A 20,080-nucleotide genomic window follows, 5' to 3' on the forward strand; every position below is an offset into this window, starting at 1 on the left:
TGAGTTCTGTTGAACCTAATAGCACTAGAGTTGCTAAGATATGGAACGCTCACTGTTCTTACACCAATTAAAATCATTATTTTTTTTAATAAAATTTATGAAGATGGATACTGTAAGGTACAATACACTGAGGTGACAAAAGTAATGGGATACCTCTTAATACTGTATCTGACCTCCTTTTGCCTGGCATAGTAGAAGTCCCCTGTAGAAATAGTGAGCCATGCTGCCTCTATAGCCATCCATAATTGCGAAAGTGTTGCCAGTGCAGAATTTTGTGCATGAACCGACCTCTCAATTATGTCCCATAAATGTTCGATGGGATACATGGCCGGCGATCTGAGTGGCCAAATCATTCATCAAATTGTCCAGAATCTCTAACAATTTTGGCATGGTGGTAAGATGCATTGTCATCCATAAAAATCCATGATTGTTTGGGAACAAATTCCAATGAACAGCTACAAATGTCTCAAAGTAGCTGAACATAACCACTTCCAGTCAACAACTGGTCCAGATGGAGTAGAGGACAAAGTCCATGCGACGTAAACACAGCACACACCATTTGGAGCCACCACCAGCATGCACTGTGCCTTGATGACAACCTGGGTTGATGGCTGTATGCGGTGTGCACCATACTATAACACTACCATCAGATCTTGTCAACTGGAATCAGGACTCATTTGACCAGGCCAGGGTATTCCAGTCATCTAGGGTCCAATCAATACGGTCACAAGCCCAGGAGAGGCGTCGCACAGTGCGCTGTCCTGTTAGCAAAGGTACTTGTGTCCATCATCTGCTGCTGTAGCCCATTACCACCAAATTTCACGACACTGTCGTAACAGATACGTTCATCGTACATACCTCATCGATTTCCATGGTTATTTTACACAGTGTTGCTTGTCTGTTAGCACTGACAACTGTACACAAACATCCCTGCTCTTGGTCTGTGGTGAGAGGTAATGCCTGAAATTTAGTATTCTCACCACTCTCTTGACACTGTGGATCACAGATATTGAATTCCCTAACACTTCCCATAATGGAATGTCCCAAGCATCTAGCTCCAACTACCGGACTGTGTTTAAAGTCTGTTAATTCCTGTTATGTGGCCATACACACATCAGGAAGCTTATTACATGAATCACTTGAGTACAAATGACAGCTCCACCAATTCATTGCCCTTCTACATCTTGTGTATGCAATACTATTGTCAATATAATAGAGGGAAACATTCCACGTGGGAAAAATATATCTAAAAACAAAGATGATGTGACTTACCGAACGAAAGTGCTGGCAGGTCGATAGACACACAAACAAACACAAACACACACACAAAATTCAAGCTTTCGCAACAAACTGTTGCCTCATCAGGAAAGAGGGAAGGAGAGGGAAAGACGAAAGGATGTGGGTTTCAAGGGAGAGGGTAAGGAGTCATTCCAATCCCGGGAGCGGAAAGACTTACCTTAGGGGGAAAAAAGGACAGGTATACATTCGCACACACACACATATCCACACACACATATCCATCCACACATATACAGACACAAGCAGACGTATAAGTGCATATTGCTATTCCATGACTTTCAACACTTCAGCACATGGTAGATTCACAGTAGCACTCATGTCAACTAATGGTACATCAAAATACATGAAAATAAATAGGTAGTTCTACATAATACAACAAATACATCAGAATTAATATTATAGGGAAGTTCTTGCGGAATGAAAATATTTTGGGATTAGGGAGACCACTCACTGAAAAGTAGAAATGTAGAGTTGTCAATAGGCGCATACAAAAGAAAGAAGACTTGCTAGCTTTCAGTGTTAGCCTTGGATGAGATGGAGTAAAACACACACACACACACACACACACACACACCTATGCCCCTACGTGGGTGTCAGATAGACTAACAGTGCCAATGTAATTTTTTGGCAGATAGTCTGGTTGTGATGGTGCTAGTGTCGGATGTGGGAAGTGGAAAGGAGGGAGAAGGCTTTTGTGAGACAAGGTGGGGGAGGGGGGGGGGAGGGAGGCTAGTGCCTCCAGGCATATGGGCTGGCATGATTGTAGCAGCGAGTGGGAGGCATACATGCTGAATGCAACGTGAAAGGAAGAGGAAACTGTAGGATGGAGGTTGTGGAGAAAGCGGGATACCCGAGACTGAGGCCAGCATGATAATGGGAGTGGACAATGCATTGCTAGGACATCTGTGTAGTTCAGAGAAGCTGGTGTGTAGTTCAGAGAAGCTGGCAGCGGAAGGAAGGATACAGCTGGCTCTGGTTGTCACAAAGCCATTGAAATTGAGCTTCCTGTGCTCAGCTGCATGTTGTGCCAGTGAGTGAGTGACTTTTTTCTTGATAACAGTACGGTGATGTCCATTTATTCTGATGGACAGCTGATTGGTAGCCAGACCAACATAAAAGGCTATGCAGTGTTTGCAGCAGAGTTTGTATGTGACATGGGTGTATTCACAGGTGGCCTGGGCCTATGTTGAGGCAGGATAAGCCTATACCAGGGCGCAAGTAGGATGTGTTGGGAGGGTGGATTGGGCAGGTCTTGCACCTTGGTCCATCATGATTCCTGCAGCAAGTGATTGGGAAAGGAAGTGGCATATGCATAGACTAGGATGTTGTGTAGATTGGGTGGGTGATGGAACACCACTTTAGGAGGTTTGAGAATGATCTTGGGTAGAATGTCAATCATTTTGATGGAGGATGAGAGATAATCAAAACTCTGGTGAAGGATATGGTTGATTCGTTCCTGTCCAGGATGATGAAGGGGCAGTGTTTTGTTTCATTTCTTGGGGGTGGTGGGAGGAATTGCGGGGAGGGGGGGATGAGGGTGAGAATATAGCATGCAAAATCTGTTTGTGAACTAGGTTTGAAGGTAGTGCCTGTCTGTGAAGGCCTTTGTGAGGCCTCCAGTATACTGGCCAGGCAAGTTCTTGTCACTGCTGATACATCATCCACACTGGTTATTGTGCTCCAACTGGAAATATTTTGGCTCATGTTGTCCAACACTTTCAACCACTGCCCAAAACCTAACCTTTTGCATCAAAGATACCAACCATTTCCTTCACCGATCATCCAACATCCCCTCCGTTTTACCTTCTCAATCCCCACTCATCACCGTTGATGCCATCTTCTAATACATCAACATCCCTTCTGCTCATTTCTTGCCACAATCGAACACTATATCTCTCAATGTCCTTCAGACCCCAAATGTGACACTTAATTCCTTACACGCCTTACCAACTACATCCTGACCCACAATTACTTTTCCTTTGAAGAGAAGGTGTACAAACAAATCCATGGCACAGCACCAATACTGCACCCTCCTGTGCCAATCAGTTTATGGGTCTTCTAGAGGAAACCTTCCTAACCTGCAAAAACCCCAAATCACAGATATGGTTCAGGTTCACTAATGATATCTTCACGACATGGACTCAAAGCCAATACAACACACCTGCTTTCCTTCACAAACACAACATGTCTCACTACTGCTTCACCTGGTTCTCCTCTACTCACAGTGCCATCTTCCTGGACATTGACCTCCACACCTCCCTGATGGCTCAATGCACACCTCTGCCCACATTAAAACCACTAACCACCAACAGTACCTGAATTTTGACTGCTGCCATCCCTACCACACAAAAAGTCCCTCACATACGTTGTAGCCACCCACAGGTGATGTATCTGCAGTGACAAGAATTCCCCTGCTCAGTTACCTGAAAGTCTCACAAAGGCCTTCACAGACAGCAATACACCCCCCCCCCCCCCCCACACACACACACACACAAAGTCCACAAACAGGTTTTGCACGCCACTTTCTCACAACCCGCTCCCATCTAATTCTCCCACCACTTCCAAGAATCAAAACAAAAGAGTGCCCCCACATCACTCTGGAGTAGAGCAACTGAACCTTATTCTTCACCAGGGCTTCAAATGCAAATATCACTCATTATCCACTGAAATGAGGGACATCCCACCCAAGACCCTTCCTATCCATCCTGAAGTAGTGTTCCATCACCCACCCTACCTACACAGCATCCTTGTCCATCCCTATGCCTATTCCATTCCCAATCCCTTGCCGAAGGAATCACTATGGACCAAGGTGTAAGATCTGCCCAATTCACCCAGCCATCATCTCCTACTACAGTCCTGTCACAGGCTTAACTTACCCCATCATAGGCCAGGCCACCTGTGAATGCAGGCATGCCATACATAAATTCCACTGCAAACACTGCATAGTCTTTTATGTTGGACTGGCTATCAACTAGCTGTCCACCAGGATGAATGGTCACCACCTTACTGTTGCAAGAACTAGGTTGACCAACTGAAGGCATAACATGCAGCTGAGCACAACATGCTCAACTGCAGCGGTTGCTTCACAGGGCAAGTCATCTGTATTCTTCCCATCACCACCAGCACTTCTTTGAACTGCACAGGTGGGAGTTGTCCTTGCAACACATCCTCCACTCCTGGAATCATTGTGGCCTCTGTCTTAGGTAACTCACTGTCTCCACATCCTCCACCCAGCAATTTCTCCTTCCTTTGTCCTATCGCTCCTCCCAATGCACATTCCCACATCACCTCCAGCATATGGCACTTCCCACCAGCCACTTTAATCATGCCAGCCCATATACCTCTTACCCCTTCCTCCCATGTCCCTAGCCAGCAAATCAGCCACCTTCCTCTGAGGCACTAGCCACCCACCCCCAGTCCATCTCCCTGCCACCCACCTCCCTCTGACCATCTCAACTGGCACTATCCACACCACAAACTGCCCGACTGCTGAAAAATAATACTGGCACTGTTAGTGTAGTCGGCACCCCATGTAGGGCCGTAGGCAAGTGATTGAGAATGTGTGTGTGTGTGTGTGTGTGTGTGTGTGTGTGTGTGTGTGCGTGTTTTTGCTCTAACTCATCACAGAATAACTCCAAAAGCTAGCATGTTCCCTTTCTTTTGTAAGTGTCTGTCGCAAACTCAACATTTTTCCTTTTCGGTGAATGGTCTCCTTAATCGTAAAGTATTCCAGAATTAATATTTATGCATTCACTATGAGATATGCATATCTCAATATTTGAAAATCAGTATATCATCATCTCTGTCAAAACATAATTTATATTAATGCTTACACTAATGGGACAAACCAGTTTTAGAAAAGAACGACGTATTTGTTTGTTCACTTATGCTAAAAAAATTCATTAAATGACTAGAATGAATTTTGATCTTGTACTATGGCAATGATATGGAAAGTGAGAAGGTTTCATTTACGAAACACTCAAGGGAAAAGGTGTATGAAATTTTAATGTAAAAGTCTGTAGTTCACAGAACAGATTCCTGCAAGAATGTATCATCAGATGAACACAATTCATAATGCATGTAACTTTTTTCTGAGGAAAAAAGAAATTGCCAATGGCTTCCTCTAAAAGGTTATGCTTGAAGACAACAATATATGGAAATATTGAAAGTAAGCTGCTCTGATGGCTTCCTTATGTACAAATGACGCAATTGTGCAGAAGCAAAAGTTTGCAGAATTATGTCTTCTTGCTAGATCTGGGACATGGCAGGATCAATTCAATTTGCTACCAATGCACAAACCCAAGAACCTAGCAGAGTCCACCTGATGAATTTCTTATTCTTTACATTTATTTCCTTGTGTTCTTTCTGTATGACATGCAATTGGACATCGGGAGTTATTTGACATCCAGAGTGACTCCACTGCAGCTAAACCAGTTGAGGAAGATGTTTACAGGTATTCTGCTATTTTTTATCCACTGGAAGAGAAGTATTATCTGCAAAGAAGGTGAAATTACCCACTGTAGTGTAACAGAGTGGGAGGACATTTATAAATACAATGGAACTTCTCAAGAAGACCACTCCTTTAAGCCGACCCCCTCTCTAAACAACCATATTTTTAAGGAATTGAAATAAACTACCATAAGATCAATGCATCTTTATCCCCTTTGAGATCACCACTACTTTTCTGGACCAAACACCACTCTTTAACTGACAACGCCCTCCCTTTAATGCAACCAAAAACAATCATATAAGGGAGAATTACAATGCTGTATCACTGTAAGGTTTCTTGTTGACAATGTGACAAAACAGTCTAAAATTTCATAGTAATTTGTACTTCTAATAGCAAACAGTTCTGATTTTTCCTCTGTAGTGAACAGTTATGGCTACCTCAAATAAAAGAAAACTTGTTCTTTCACTAGAACAGCAAATTTCTGTTACTAGAGAGAGTGAAAAAGGAAAATCTCAGCATCAGTTAGTGAGTGAGTTTACCTGTGGAAAAAGTCAAATACAGAATACAATTGCAAATTGCAAAGTGTATGTTAAGAATGTGAATGAAACGACAACGAAAATTCAAAGAAAAGATGGAGTCAACCATTTGACAATGTTCTGATTGGAAGTTGGGATATACTGTAATTACAAGTTGCTGTTGAGATAGTTACATTTACAACATGGATGAAAGTGGTCTATTTTTTTAAAGCTATTCCAGACAAAACACTAACTGTTAAGGGTGATCAGTGCAAAGGAGGCAAAAATGGCGAAACAAAGGTTAACGATCGGTCTTCATGCTAACCTCTGCAGTGAAAAGGAAGAAATCATCCATGGTGCTTGCTTTTTCTTGGCTAAAAATGCACAAATGCTGGGTGACATTTTTCATTCTTGACTGAAGAATGTAAATTAAAAAATGAGCCTTCATAAACATCAAAAAATAGTTTTCATGATAATGCATCGTGTCACTGCAGCAAAAAATTATCAAATGTGGAAACAATTTTTTTTGCCTGCCAATACAACATTGTGTGTTCAGCCTCTTAACCAAAGAGTGATCTGGTCTTTTAAATTACATTATTGAAAGAAGCTTCTGCATTCCTAGTTGCAAAAATCGAAAATGCCACATCTGTGCATGATCTACCTAAGTCTGTGACCTTAGGTGATGTCAGCTGGATTAAAAGTGAGTGCAATGGAGTGGAAAATGACAATTAGAAAATGGTTCATTAATTCTGGTTTTCAAGCTTCACAATACATGGACGCTGTAGAAAGTAGTGATGAATCAATAAACATTCTCAATCACATGTGCGAAGCCGCCAAAACTTAACTGTACATTTCTACAGTGAATGGAGAAATTGACTGCTTCAATTGTGGTGATAATTGGTAACATGTTGTCACAGAAATGAACCCAGATCCTCAGTGTAGTGACAACCAAACCGAAGATGACACAATTCCAATAGAGGCAATCCCATTAGGCAATGCCTTAGAGGATATTGCTACACACAAGTCCCTTGCATCTGAGCTTTCCAACCAAAAACTGATGTACTTACTATAAGAGGTGGGAAAGGGAATAGTATACTTTAACTGTAAACAAATGTATGAAAAAGTGTGTGCAGATGATAATTAGATACATACTGTATTGTTATTACAGTTATTAAAACATTATAAGAACTTGTTTTTCAATGTATCAGCTGTTGTCATTAACTGTGTTTGAATGATTACATCCAGCATCACATTTTACCTTGATCACCATTTAAGAAGGCCATACCCTCCAGACAACCACTTTCTCACAAAAATTCAAGTGGTTGGCTTAATTGTATAAGAAACAGCATGGAACCCAGCATTGACCTTCATAGCCCCACTAAATGAAGCTGGAACAAAATTACAACCAGTAATTGTTCCACTCTGCTTCCTATCCATTACATGAGACTTAATCCCTATTCCAATTATTCCATTTAACTCACAGAACTGTTTTATTTAGCAGGTCACATAGGATACCAACCTCTGCCAAGTGGTTGTTACAAGACTGCACAATTTTATTGGAGAAGGACAAAATAACGTCATCTATAAATACGCCTTGCCAGAAACTAAACTGACATTTGTTGAGAATTTTGTGGCTGTGCAGGCAATCAAAAATAAGCCTGGACAGTATTTTTTTTTTTTTACATCAGTTTTTTTGCCTTTTCTTGAAAGTGATTTCACAAAAAAAAATGGTTCTGAGCACTATGCGACTTAACTTCTGAGGTCATCAGTCGCCTAGAACGTAGAACTAATTAAACCTAACTAACCTAACGACATCACACACATCCATGCCAGAGGCAGGATTCGAACCTGCGACCGTAGCGGTCACGCGGTTCCAGACTGAAGCGTCTAAACCGCACGGCCACACCGGCCGGCAGTGATTTCACATATTCATATTTTAATAAAAGGGGGACAGTGCCTTGACGTAGGGACTCATTAAATATGTGACACAGGACTGCACTTATACATTCATGATAGTAAGTATTCAATACTTACAGCATTTACTTCTCCTTCATCATACCACACATTGATATATGGGTGTAAAAGAGCTTCATCAACTGATATCCGCTTTTCAGGGTCAATTACAAGCATGCCTGACAGCAAATCCCGAGCTTGACTTGCTGTAATTAAACAGAAAATACGAAACTAAAAACAATGAATAAATAGGGCATCAAATTACACTGTTCATAAGTTAGGCTATCTTACTATGAGAAAAACACTTATTAAGCTAGTGGTAAGCAGATAAAAAAAATTGAGGATGTCAGTATACCTGCAGTTAGAATTGCAGGTTTCTTCCTCCCACTAAGAAATGAAAGAGCTGGAGGAAACAAACAGGAGGATGAATACAGTTAATACCACACTGACATTGAGGGCATTTGTTGCAAAAGCAGAGCCAGCTGCTCTGTACAATCACTATAATGCCTACACAAGAAAGAACTGTGAACATTAATGGGAAATGTGAAAAATAAATAACTCATTTCTATTGAAGCTACTTCTTACATATAATGCAACACATCTGGATTAACAAGGATTTACACCAATACAGCTTTCAAAAAGATTGTTCATTTGTTATCTGAAAAAAAAAATCAATAATTTATGTACATATTGATTAAAATGGCCACACTAACAAATAGAGGAAATATTCCATGGTCCTATGTCCTGGCATACTGGATATTACTGTATTAAGGCAAAGTAACTTCACCCGAAGCTCTGAAGCTACACTAGCTTACACAACATGTCCCACTACATTTTCTGTTTCTACAGTATTGCTTTTCTTATTCGACAGAAATACATAAGCATGATAAACAGAGTAGAGAGTAGTCACGAATAGAACACAAAAATACATACTATTTCTAACTATCATACTATCCAACAGCTCACTCATTCAGAAGCTGATGAAACAAGCTGTCAGGCCTTCCTTGTTTGCCTCTGATAAAGTGTTACTAATTCAAAATCACTGAGAAAAATTATGGCATTTGATTTTTTCCTTGTGTCCTAAAAGTTAAGGATGCCTGATTTCCCCCTCATCTGACTATAGGCTGATATTACAATTTCTGTTTTAATTTCAATTAAATATATGGCCTATGCCAGAATATTTTGTGCAACAACAACAAATTATTATTATGTAGATGCAGATGTAAATTATGTTTAAGTCTCCAGTCTAAAGACAGGTGTCATGCAGCTCTCCATGTTAATTTATGCTTTGCAAGTCTCTTCATCTTCGCACAACTACAGCAATCTACATACATTCAAACGTGCTTACTAAATTTAAGTTGTGGTCCTCCCAATTTTCACCCTCCGCTTTACACTTTTGTACAACATTGCACACCACTTATTTTATAATTCTCTCTACTTTGACCACCATAATTTATTTTGGTACCCAATTAGCAAAGCTCGTATACTATTTTTAGAGTCTCCTGTTGTTGTGGTCTTCAGTCCTGAGACTGGTTTGATGCAGCTCTCCATGCTACTCTATCCTGTGCAAGCTGCTTCATCTCCCAGTACCTACTGCAACCTACATCCTTCTGAATCTGCTTAGTGTATTCATCTCTTGGTCTCCCTCCTATCTTAATCTAATTCCCTCAGTATCAACTGACTTAATTCAACTGAATTCTATTAAACATGTTTTACTCCTGTTGATGTTTATCTTAAACCTTCTTGCCAAGATGCATCCATTCCATTTGACTGCACTTCCAAGCCACCTCTACCGAAATTAGAATGTAATCAGCAACCATTGAAGATTTTATTTATTCACTCTGAACTTTTACTCATTTCCAAATTTCTCTTTGGTTTTCTTCATGACTTGCCCAGTATATGGACTGAACAATGCAGGGGACAGATTACACCTATGTCTCGCTTCCGTGCCAACCACTTCTTCCCTTTCATGTCCTTAAATGCCAATAACTGCAGACTGGATTTGTATTAATTTTAGATAATCTTCTGCATCCTGCTATCTTCAAAATTTCACAGAATGTATTCCAGTCATCATTTTTTGAAAGCTTTCTCCAAGTATACAAGTGCTATAAATGTATGTTTGCCTCTCTTCAACCTAAAAAAGGTTGTAGGATTAATATTGCCTAGCGTATTCCTACATTTCTCTGTAACCCACAGTAATATTCAACTAGATTGACTTCTACCACTTTTTCCATTCTTCAGTAAATAATTCTTGCCAGTATTTTGCAGTTGTGTATTATCAGACTTATGGTTTGGTGATATTCACATCTTTCATCTCCTGCCTTCCTTGGAAAAAGTATTATTACACTCATACCTAAGTCTGAGGGTATTTCACCTCCTTCATATACATGGTGTTCCATGTATGACACCTGGGGCAAGCCAACAACTCTGACAGCAGGTTTACCAGCTGTTGCCCCTGTATCTGCAGAAAAACAGCTGCATGGACTTACTCTGACTTGAGCATTAACAATTATGCAAATGGACTAAATTAAGCATACTTTAATTTGAAGCAGGAGCTCACAATGATGACCTGTTTCAAGAGCTGTCTCACAACTTCTGAACACATTGTTAAACACATGATGAATTTAAGCTGCCAAAATTTGGGAAATGGTAAGTCAAACCCCGTATTCTAGCTCTTCAAGTGTAAAGGGATTGTCTGCATTGATATTATCTTTTAATCATTTTAGCTGATTCAACTGTGGGTTCTTCGTGACAATTTTATATTGTCTTAACTAAGAGTTTAGTTGATGCTTAGCTTTTGACGTTACCCAAAGATAAAAATTGGCCAGATGTGAGCAGAATTCATGCACTGAGAATCTTTATGATTTTGCCTGTTATCAGCACTGATGTTAGCAAGTTATTGGCCTCAGGGATTCCAAGACTTTTGAGAATATTTTAATTTCAAGTCTGAAGTCTGATAACAAATGACACAATAAATATTTTTTTCATGTTATATAATTAAAAATCAACAATTTTCTGATATCTTCCTCTACTTTTGCTGTGAAACCTTACTTCTTGCCAAATATCATGATTCTAGGTCAATGATTGGGTCTATGAGTATTAAAATATGTGACATAAATGGTTGTATCTTTTGATTGCATTGGCTTGGAAGGAAATGTCTATTAGACAGCCTTGGGACCATAGGCATATGAACGCGATATAAATTTCGATTTGATACATCTATCCATTCCTGAGAAAAATGGTTTTGAACAGCTGGACAGACAGACAGACAGACAGACAGACGTGTCCAATTAGGGTTCCATTTTTAGTGACTGAGGTATGGAACATTGAATATCAAATGGATTTAGATCTGGAGAATGAAAAGGCCAGTCAACTATCCATCATCAAACACACTTTGCATTACACAGAAACATTAGTACTGTGTGGTCCTGCATTGTCCTGCATAAAATAAGCACAGGTCTTTTCATTAGGTGTTAGTTCTCTTATAAAAAAAGAATGGCGTGTATATTGTTCACATACCTGTCAGAAGTTATTGTTTCATGGAAAAAGATAGATTCATTGATTTGTCTTACACTAATTGCACAGTTATGTTTTCACACCATGCAGAGGCTCTTGATGTAACTGATGAAACAGTTCTGCGAATTTACGTTCCCTCACAAATGCCAACATGCTTCATCAGAAAAAAAAAAAAACAGTATTTTGGGCTCAACCTCCCCATCACACACACAGCTTAACAGCCAGTTACAATAATTAAGTCAAGCAACAGTATCTGAGCTAGTCAGCTGATGCACTACCATTATTTTGTGTAGTTTCAGTTTGAGTTTGTGTGCAGCTCTGCGAATAGACAGCACTGACACAATGCTAGTCTGAAGTGCTAAACTTATTTCTGAGGCATCTCCTACCTTGTCTAATTACTTTCAGTTAAATCACTAGGTTCTCTACACCTACATTTGTTTAACATGGATCCAATCTCTTGAAATTTCTTCACTAATGTATGTATCATTGAGTCATTGGGAAAGAGCACAACGGGAAATTTTGTATTAATGCAAGCCGACATTCCACCTAAGATTCTGTTTTTGCACAGTTCAATACAAGAGACATTGTTGATTCTTTGTGTATACCACAGTAAACAGAAATTTAACAAAAAATTCAAAAGAAAACATCTGCACACTCAATCACACAGTATAAGTGGCACATGCATATTGTTACTGTCGTGTGGACTGGGCCCAGTGACATACAGGCAGGAGAAGCTCCAGACTAACACAGACGTACATGTAACACTCGGGGGAAGTGTGCATAGCTGTCTTGCAGTGGAAGTGGTGGCAAACAGCCAGTAAATCTGTCATGCGAGCTGTGGGTTTCCCAGGGCATCATACACTGAAGATTTACACATGTACAGTAATGTAAGCACGCAGAAGTGCCACAACATGACATGGCATGGACTCAATTAGTACCTGAAGTAGTGTGGGAGGGAAATGACACCATGAATCCTGCGGGGCTGTCCATAAATACGAGGGGGTGGAGATATCTTCTGAACAGCACGCTGAAAGACATCCCACATATGATCAATAATGTTCATGTCTGGGGAGTTTGGTGGCCAGTGGAAATGTTTAACTCAGAAGAATGTTCCTGGAGCCATTCTGTAACACTTCTGGATGTGTGGGGCATCACATTGTCCTGCTGGAATTGCCCAAGTCCATCGGAATGCAAAATGGACATGGATGGACACAGGTGATGAGACAGGATGCTTACGTAAGTGTCACCTGTTAGAGTTGTATGTAGACATATGGGGGGGGGGGGTCCTATATCATTCCTACTGCACGTGCCCCACACCATTACAGAGCTTCCACCAGATTAAACAGTCCCCTGCTGACAGGCAGGGTCCATGGATTCATGAGGTTGTCTCCATACCCATAACGTCCATCCGCTTGATACAATTTGAAACGAGACTCATCTGACCATACAACATGTTTCCAGTCATCAACAGTCCAATGTCAGTTTTGATGGGCCTTTTTCCAGATTCCTGATAATCATGGTACACTTGTGAAATGGTCGTATGGAAAAATCCCCACTTCATCGCTACCTCGGAGGTGATGTGTTCTATTGCTCGTGCGCCAACTATAACACCATGTTCAAACTCACTTAAATCTTGATAACCTGCCATTGTAGCAGCAGTAACCAATCTAACAACTACACCAGATACTTTTTGTTTTATATAGTCATTGCTGACCACAGCATTGTATTCTCCGTGTTTACATATCTCTGTATTTGAACACACATGCCAATACAATTTCCTTTGGCACTTCAGTGTATCTTGAAAACCAGGGGAAATAGTTTAATACGGCTTGCTTTCCCAAGTACCTCAATAATTCTGTGGGAATGTCATCTACTACAAGAGCTTTGTTTCAACTAAGGCCTGTAAATGCTCTGTTGAATTCTTCTTGCACTATCAAACAATAGAAAATCCAGGATGGAATGTAACAATATTATGAGAAGGAAAGTTGCCACTCACCATATAGCAGAGATGCTGAGTTGCCGATAGGCACAACAAAACACGCGTGCGCGCGTGTACACACACACACACACACACACACACACACACACACACACACACACACACGAGTGCAACTCACACACGACTGCAGTCTCAGGTAACTGAAACACACTGCAAGCAGCAGCACTTCTTCAACTATCTTATTTCTCATCTTATTTTCTTTCCTCTTCCATTTCTATAATATCGTTGTTGAGTGCATTCCCTTGTACTATCTTCCTGTATGTTATTACATCTTGTAGCTTTCTGTTCTTTGTTTAGTGAGCTCTTGATATTTATGTGGTAGCTTCTCTTTTCTCCAAAGGTGTCTGTAACTCCACTTTTCTCAACTCAAGAGTGCTTTTACAGCCTCGCAATTGTCCCTAGCCAGATCTGCTTAGGCATTTTGTGCTTTCCTGCTTAGGCATTTTATAAATGTTTGTATTCCCTCCTGCCTGCATCATTTTTTTTTATTTTCTCTTTCGTCAATTAAATCTAATACCTCACGTGTTATCTAAGGATTTTTACTGGGCCTTGACTTCTCGCCTATTTGATCATCTGTGGCCTCCATTATTTCATTGCTCAAAGCTAACTATTTGTCTTATACTTTATTTCTTTCCCATGTGCCAGTCAATCTTCTTCATCTAATGCTCCCTTTGAAACCCTCAACAACTTTTTTTTAAACTTGTTCAGGACCGACCACTTCTATTCTCTACCTTTCCGAAATTTCTGTGGTTTTAATCTGCAGTTCCTAAGAAATCAATTATGGCCAGAATACACACCCACCTCTTAAAATCATTTTCAGTTTAAGACCTGGTTTTGAAATTACCATACATTCAAAACCTTCTGGTGTCTCCAACTGTCCTCCATGTATACAACCATCTTTCATGATTCTTAAACCAATATCATCATCCTCATCATCATCATCATCATCATCATCGTCATCATTTTACTCCCTGATGGGCCAACAAAGGAGTAATGCCAATTTTTCTCACTCAAGCTCTCACGTTTGCAATGTAAGTGGTTAGGAATAATCAAGGGCTACTAGCAGTTTATGAAACAGTATATTACTTCCAGCAAGACATCAAAGGATACCCTCTGACTATTTACATGTACCACTGTCCATTTGCTGACTCCGTCTGAAACCTGCCCTGAGACACGTGTTCCCAATGGTTTTGGACCTTGGATTATGTTGCAGTCTATCACCAATATTTGACGTCTGAAAGGTCTGGAAAACATCATGGCATATTACTTCTAAAAAATCAACGACATATTTGTTCTTTTCTTTTCTTCCAATACTCTTTCACCTGTTCACTATGTTTTTTCTTTCTGTGTTCTGACAACTTGACACCAATTTATTTTTTTCATTCTCCATGATAGAATCCTTGCATATGCAGTAATTGTTCCGTAAATGCTTTTCTGTCAGCTGTTTCTTCAACTTTTATATTGTATTTTTCTAAATATTTTCTTCCTTCATGGATCCAAGTTCTTCTTGACTTTTTATTCTACAAATATTTGAAGATCTTTTTAGTTAATTTTCTGTCTTCCATTCAAAATAAATGTCTAAAAAATATCAGTCTTCTTTTTCTCATTACATCTGTTTTTTTCTGTCACCGTAGTTGTAGCATATATACATTATGATTAATGAAATTTTTCATTTTTTTTACTTTGCAGTTAAAAGTAATGAAAGTGCTCAGTTATCATGTAAAGTAATGTAAATGACTTCCTTGGTTTATGTTTACAAGTCATTATTCTAGCTTCGATTGATTTCTCTTAATTCCAAAGTCACATGATTATATCAAGGTCTGCAAATAAAAAAAATAAAAAAAGGGGGGGGGGGGGGGGAGCACAGGTAAGAATATTACATACACAAATCAATCTGTTAAACTTTTTCTTTTACAGAACAGAACATTCAAATGTGATTATCATGACTTCTGTGATATTTATAGTAGTGAACATGGAAGATTGCATGAAATGATTACATACCAATTATATTACGAAAAGGATAGTTGCTACTCACCATATAGCTGAGATGTTGGGTCGCAGATAGGCACAACAAAAAGACTGTCACAAAACAAGCTTTCAGCCAACAATGCCAAGATTTTACTTACTAATTAGTGCAATAGATTTTATAAAAATATGGAGGAAGTAATGGAAAGAAAGGCATATGGTCGAAGTTAGCATGTATTTGGGGATACATTGACCGACCTATACTTCCATCATGACCGACAACTACCATTCTATCTGTGGTCAATATATCAAAAACACAATGAAGCCCTGACCACACAGAAGTAGATACACTGCTTGATCAAACGTTTCTTTACATGTTTATTAAGTCTCATAAAAGAAAAGACCCAGTTCAGTTCATAAATCAGACAGTGAGATCCAGCATCAAAATTATAAATATAATAAAAGGTACTAGAATGAAGTATCCACACATAGCTCCAAATTTAGTTGAGAACAATACCTTCAATGTCATCCATCTTAAACCTAAATCCTTGTTTCAGAACATCTAGTGCAGTCAGAACTAAGGTTATTTGTTCTTCAGTTATAGAGTCAATATCTAACACTTCAGGCCAAACAAAACTGAAAACTTGTTTCCAGAGATATTTGTTATTATATGTTATTCCTTAATCACTGCCTGAAGCACAGTAGCTTACAATATGAGCAATATATGACTGACATTTGTTTTTCTTAGTAGTGTGCACATTAACAATTACAAATGAGCCTTCATCTATATACTGGCAGTTGATGTTTGTATTCCTTAGTTCCACACTATCACTGGCATCAACACTGTTTGATAGATTGCGTACCAAAATCCTGGGGTAACAATAACCAGTGGTCAAAGTACCCTTGAAACAGAGATATCATGCACATGACCTCAGAACTCATAATATACTGGCATATATATAGATGCGAACAAAAAATTAATCAGTGATCTGTTTTGAGAATTAATCAGTACCAGACAAGATCTAGTTGAAAACACCAATGGCTTTGCAATTAAATGATAGCATTGGATTTTGCACAACCAGATTTTAATATACTTTTTCATACGCAATTATGAATCTTAACAGATTCGCCAACTGTTGTACAACAAAATGGGCACTACATAGCACCTTCAAGTATATACTGATGGAACTTTAGCATCAAACAGTACATAATAAACACTCAACTGAGAGGCAGCAGAGAGCTGTAAAACTTTATGTGCATGAGTGGTCGAAGTAACTACAGAAATCAAAGTATACCTAGTTTGTGGTATATAGATAAATTAAATTTGTAAATTTGTGGTAAGGTCGTATTGGACCAAACTGCTGAGGTCATCAGTCCCTAAGCTTGCGCACTACTGCAGTCATGTGTGAGAGTTGCTGTTTTTTTTTTGTGTGTGTGTGTGTGTGTGTGTGTGTGTGTGTGTGTGCGCGTGCGCATGCTCTTATGTGTGTCTATTGTTGACAAAGGCCATTGGCTGAAAGCTTTACGTATGAAAATCTTTTTGTTGTGCCTATCGGCGACATCCTATAGATAAATTAGCTTTCTTCAAAAGTATTAAATAAGGAAGTGCCTTAGCCTACAGTATTTATGTTGTAGGTTGTTTTATAAGAGTACCAGATAACTGAAGTAATCCTACAATTACCTTTCAGTTTGTTGTGTTCGGATGAATCAGATGGAAACAAGACATCAGGAAACAGCCGATCAAATGAGTAACCGGGATACCGTGGTCGATTCTCTACATAATTTCGCACTGTAGGCTGTAACCTCTTCATGAAGTCTTGTGACGGAGTGCCCAGTTGCTCTACAAGAAAAATGTACAACAATAAATTACACAAGCGAAACTGCAGTACTTAGTATTACTTCTGGCTATCATGAACTTAATTTATAGCTACACATGAGTGCATATGTGGTAAGACTGCTTTGTATTGCTTGTCAGTTAAGATACACTTTTAAAAAAATTACAAATCCTGCAGGAAACTGTGCTACAAGAATGCAAAGGGTTAGGAAACTGTTTTATGCTTTTAGAGTACAACATATTAAACAGAAATTGCTCAAATTATTCATGCAAATATTTCTTCAAATGGTGTAGATAAGTAAAAGATGATATACAGGTGCAAAAGAATAGAATGTATGGAGACAAAGTACATTGCTAACCAATCCTGAACAATGTTTCCCTTCTGCACAGAAGTTACCACAATAATGCTATTTCCTATGTACCATTCTTCTCTTATACTGCATAGCATTCCTTCCTTCATTTACTGTCATTCTACCCACTTTCCCATTTTTTTTTTTTTCGTTCTGGCTCTATTTTGCTTCCTATTATTTGTCAAAACTAAGCTAAATGTAAATATGAGATACTGTGAGACTGAAGGTGTTGATGGTGATGCCAATGAAAATGTTGCAGTATTTGAATACCACAACAATAATTTTACACACACACACACACACACACACACACACACACACACACACACACACACACGGGCGCGCATGATCCTGAAAACCTATATGCAATATACATATAGTGAATTCTATGTTAATCAGAACTGATTACATGTGTATCAATATTTTACACTTTCCTCAAGGCATGACTTGTAACTGATTCCTTCACTATAACTGTTCAACCGTTCCCTAAAATAACATTAAACAGTGTGAGTCAAAAAGGATTTTACAACTTTGGAATGATATAGAAATTGAGATAATTTAAAGAATTGGTGTATGTGTCAGTTCATAGCAAACAGGCTCAAGTTTCACATAAAGTGTCAAGTGTCACTTTGATTTGTGTAACTACCATTTGTGCTGCAGCAACCATCCCATGATAATCAATTTCTTCCCACACTCGTTGCAGCAAAGAGGGTGTAACTTGTGAAACAGCAGCACAGATTAAACAATGAAAAACCCAGTATGGAATGTAACAATATTATGAAATAGATAGTTGCTACTCACCACATAGCGGAGATGCTGAATTGCAGATACGCACTAAAAAAAAAGACTACCAGAAAGTGAGCTTTCGGCCAACAATGCCTTTGTTGAAAACAGACACCACACACACACACACACACACACACACACACAAATGCAACTCACACATATAGCACAGATTCAATTTTTCACATTTGTTAAATTGTTTGGTAGAGGAGGAACATACACATGGTCCTTAATGAACCCCCAGAGAAAGAAACCCAGCAGCATCAAGTGTAGGGAGCAAGGTGGCCATGCAATTGGCCCTTCACAGCCAATCCACCAACCAGGGAAATGATTATTGAGGAAACTTCGAACTTCCATGAGGAAATGAGTAGGTGCACCATATTGCTGGTAGTGAACCATCACATCATGATCATCTTGATCGATCTGTGGTATTAAAAGTTCATGAAATCAAAACACACAGTGTGCACACTCCAAACTACTGAAAGTACGGTAACCATTTTAACTGTGCACTATACTGGCACTCCTGGTGGTCAAATGGGATGCTGATGCACTATGTGAATCAGACTTGAGGCTGTCTGCTACAAAATGACACATCTACCGATTCTATAAGTTATCTCACTAAATTTCTATATAATTACAAATCTGTAAAGTCTTTCTTGACTCACCCTGTATAAGCTCACACACTAACATCTCTTTCTTTTCAACTAGATGATACTGTATGTAACATCAGTCTCTCTCACTCAGTTTGAATATTAGGCAACACAGATGGTGTATGAGTAACAACAATTTGCCTTTCAAGTGCTCTTGATCTTTTACTGGACATTTTGACAATAGCTTCGCATCTTGTTCCTGGGTCCTTTCTATTCTCATGGTTCTGTCACTGTCTAAATTAAGCCCTGTTACTTTAGTGAAATTTTCAGACAGATTAAAGATGTTTGTCAGACTGGGAAGTAAATCCAGACCTCTGCCTTTTGTAGCCTCTTACAAACCAATTTACCAAAGAATTGCTCATGGCCGATCTACACAGCTACAAATAATGATCTGCCTTCAAGGCTTCAACACTTATCCACGTTGCTCTCCTGCACACCTTTCTGGAAGAGAGTATATCATGGAGAAATGACTTAACCAGAGTCAACGGGTTTTTTTCCTTTCAGAATGAATCATTCAGTCTGCAGCCTAATGTGCAACTCCCATTATTGTATATTGTTAAACATGTCACAAAGTTTCATAACAGTACACACTACACAGGAAGTGAAAGATTAATCCGAATTACTAACATTTATTCTAAATAATGTTATAGTTAGGTGGTCCTTACATTGTTGGCACCCCTGAATGTTGATTCTTTCAGTTCTACAAAGCTTAAAATCTATGTCAGTCAACTGATCACTGTTCAATCTGAAAATAAAGAATAAAATA

The 20,080-nt window shown here is 39.2% G+C and overlaps 1 protein-coding gene across 9 annotated transcripts in view; it reads right to left on the reverse strand.

The window, feature by feature from the left end:
* Positions 1-20,080, reverse strand: part of LOC126237282 (stress-activated protein kinase JNK) — a 1,031,804-nt gene that overhangs the window by 29,820 nt on the left and 981,904 nt on the right. For all 9 annotated transcript variants that reach the window (XM_049947220.1, XM_049947222.1, XM_049947219.1 and 6 more), the window contains 2 exons: positions 17,379-17,537; positions 8,299-8,423 (listed from right to left, as the gene is read on the reverse strand). In XM_049947220.1, the coding sequence (XP_049803177.1) occupies positions 8,299-8,423; positions 17,379-17,537 (284 nt within the window). The remainder of the gene's footprint in view (positions 1-8,298; positions 8,424-17,378; positions 17,538-20,080) is intronic.

Source organism: Schistocerca nitens, chromosome 2 (genome assembly GCF_023898315.1).
Source record: "Schistocerca nitens isolate TAMUIC-IGC-003100 chromosome 2, iqSchNite1.1, whole genome shotgun sequence".
Lineage (NCBI taxonomy): Eukaryota > Metazoa > Arthropoda > Insecta > Orthoptera > Acrididae > Schistocerca > Schistocerca nitens.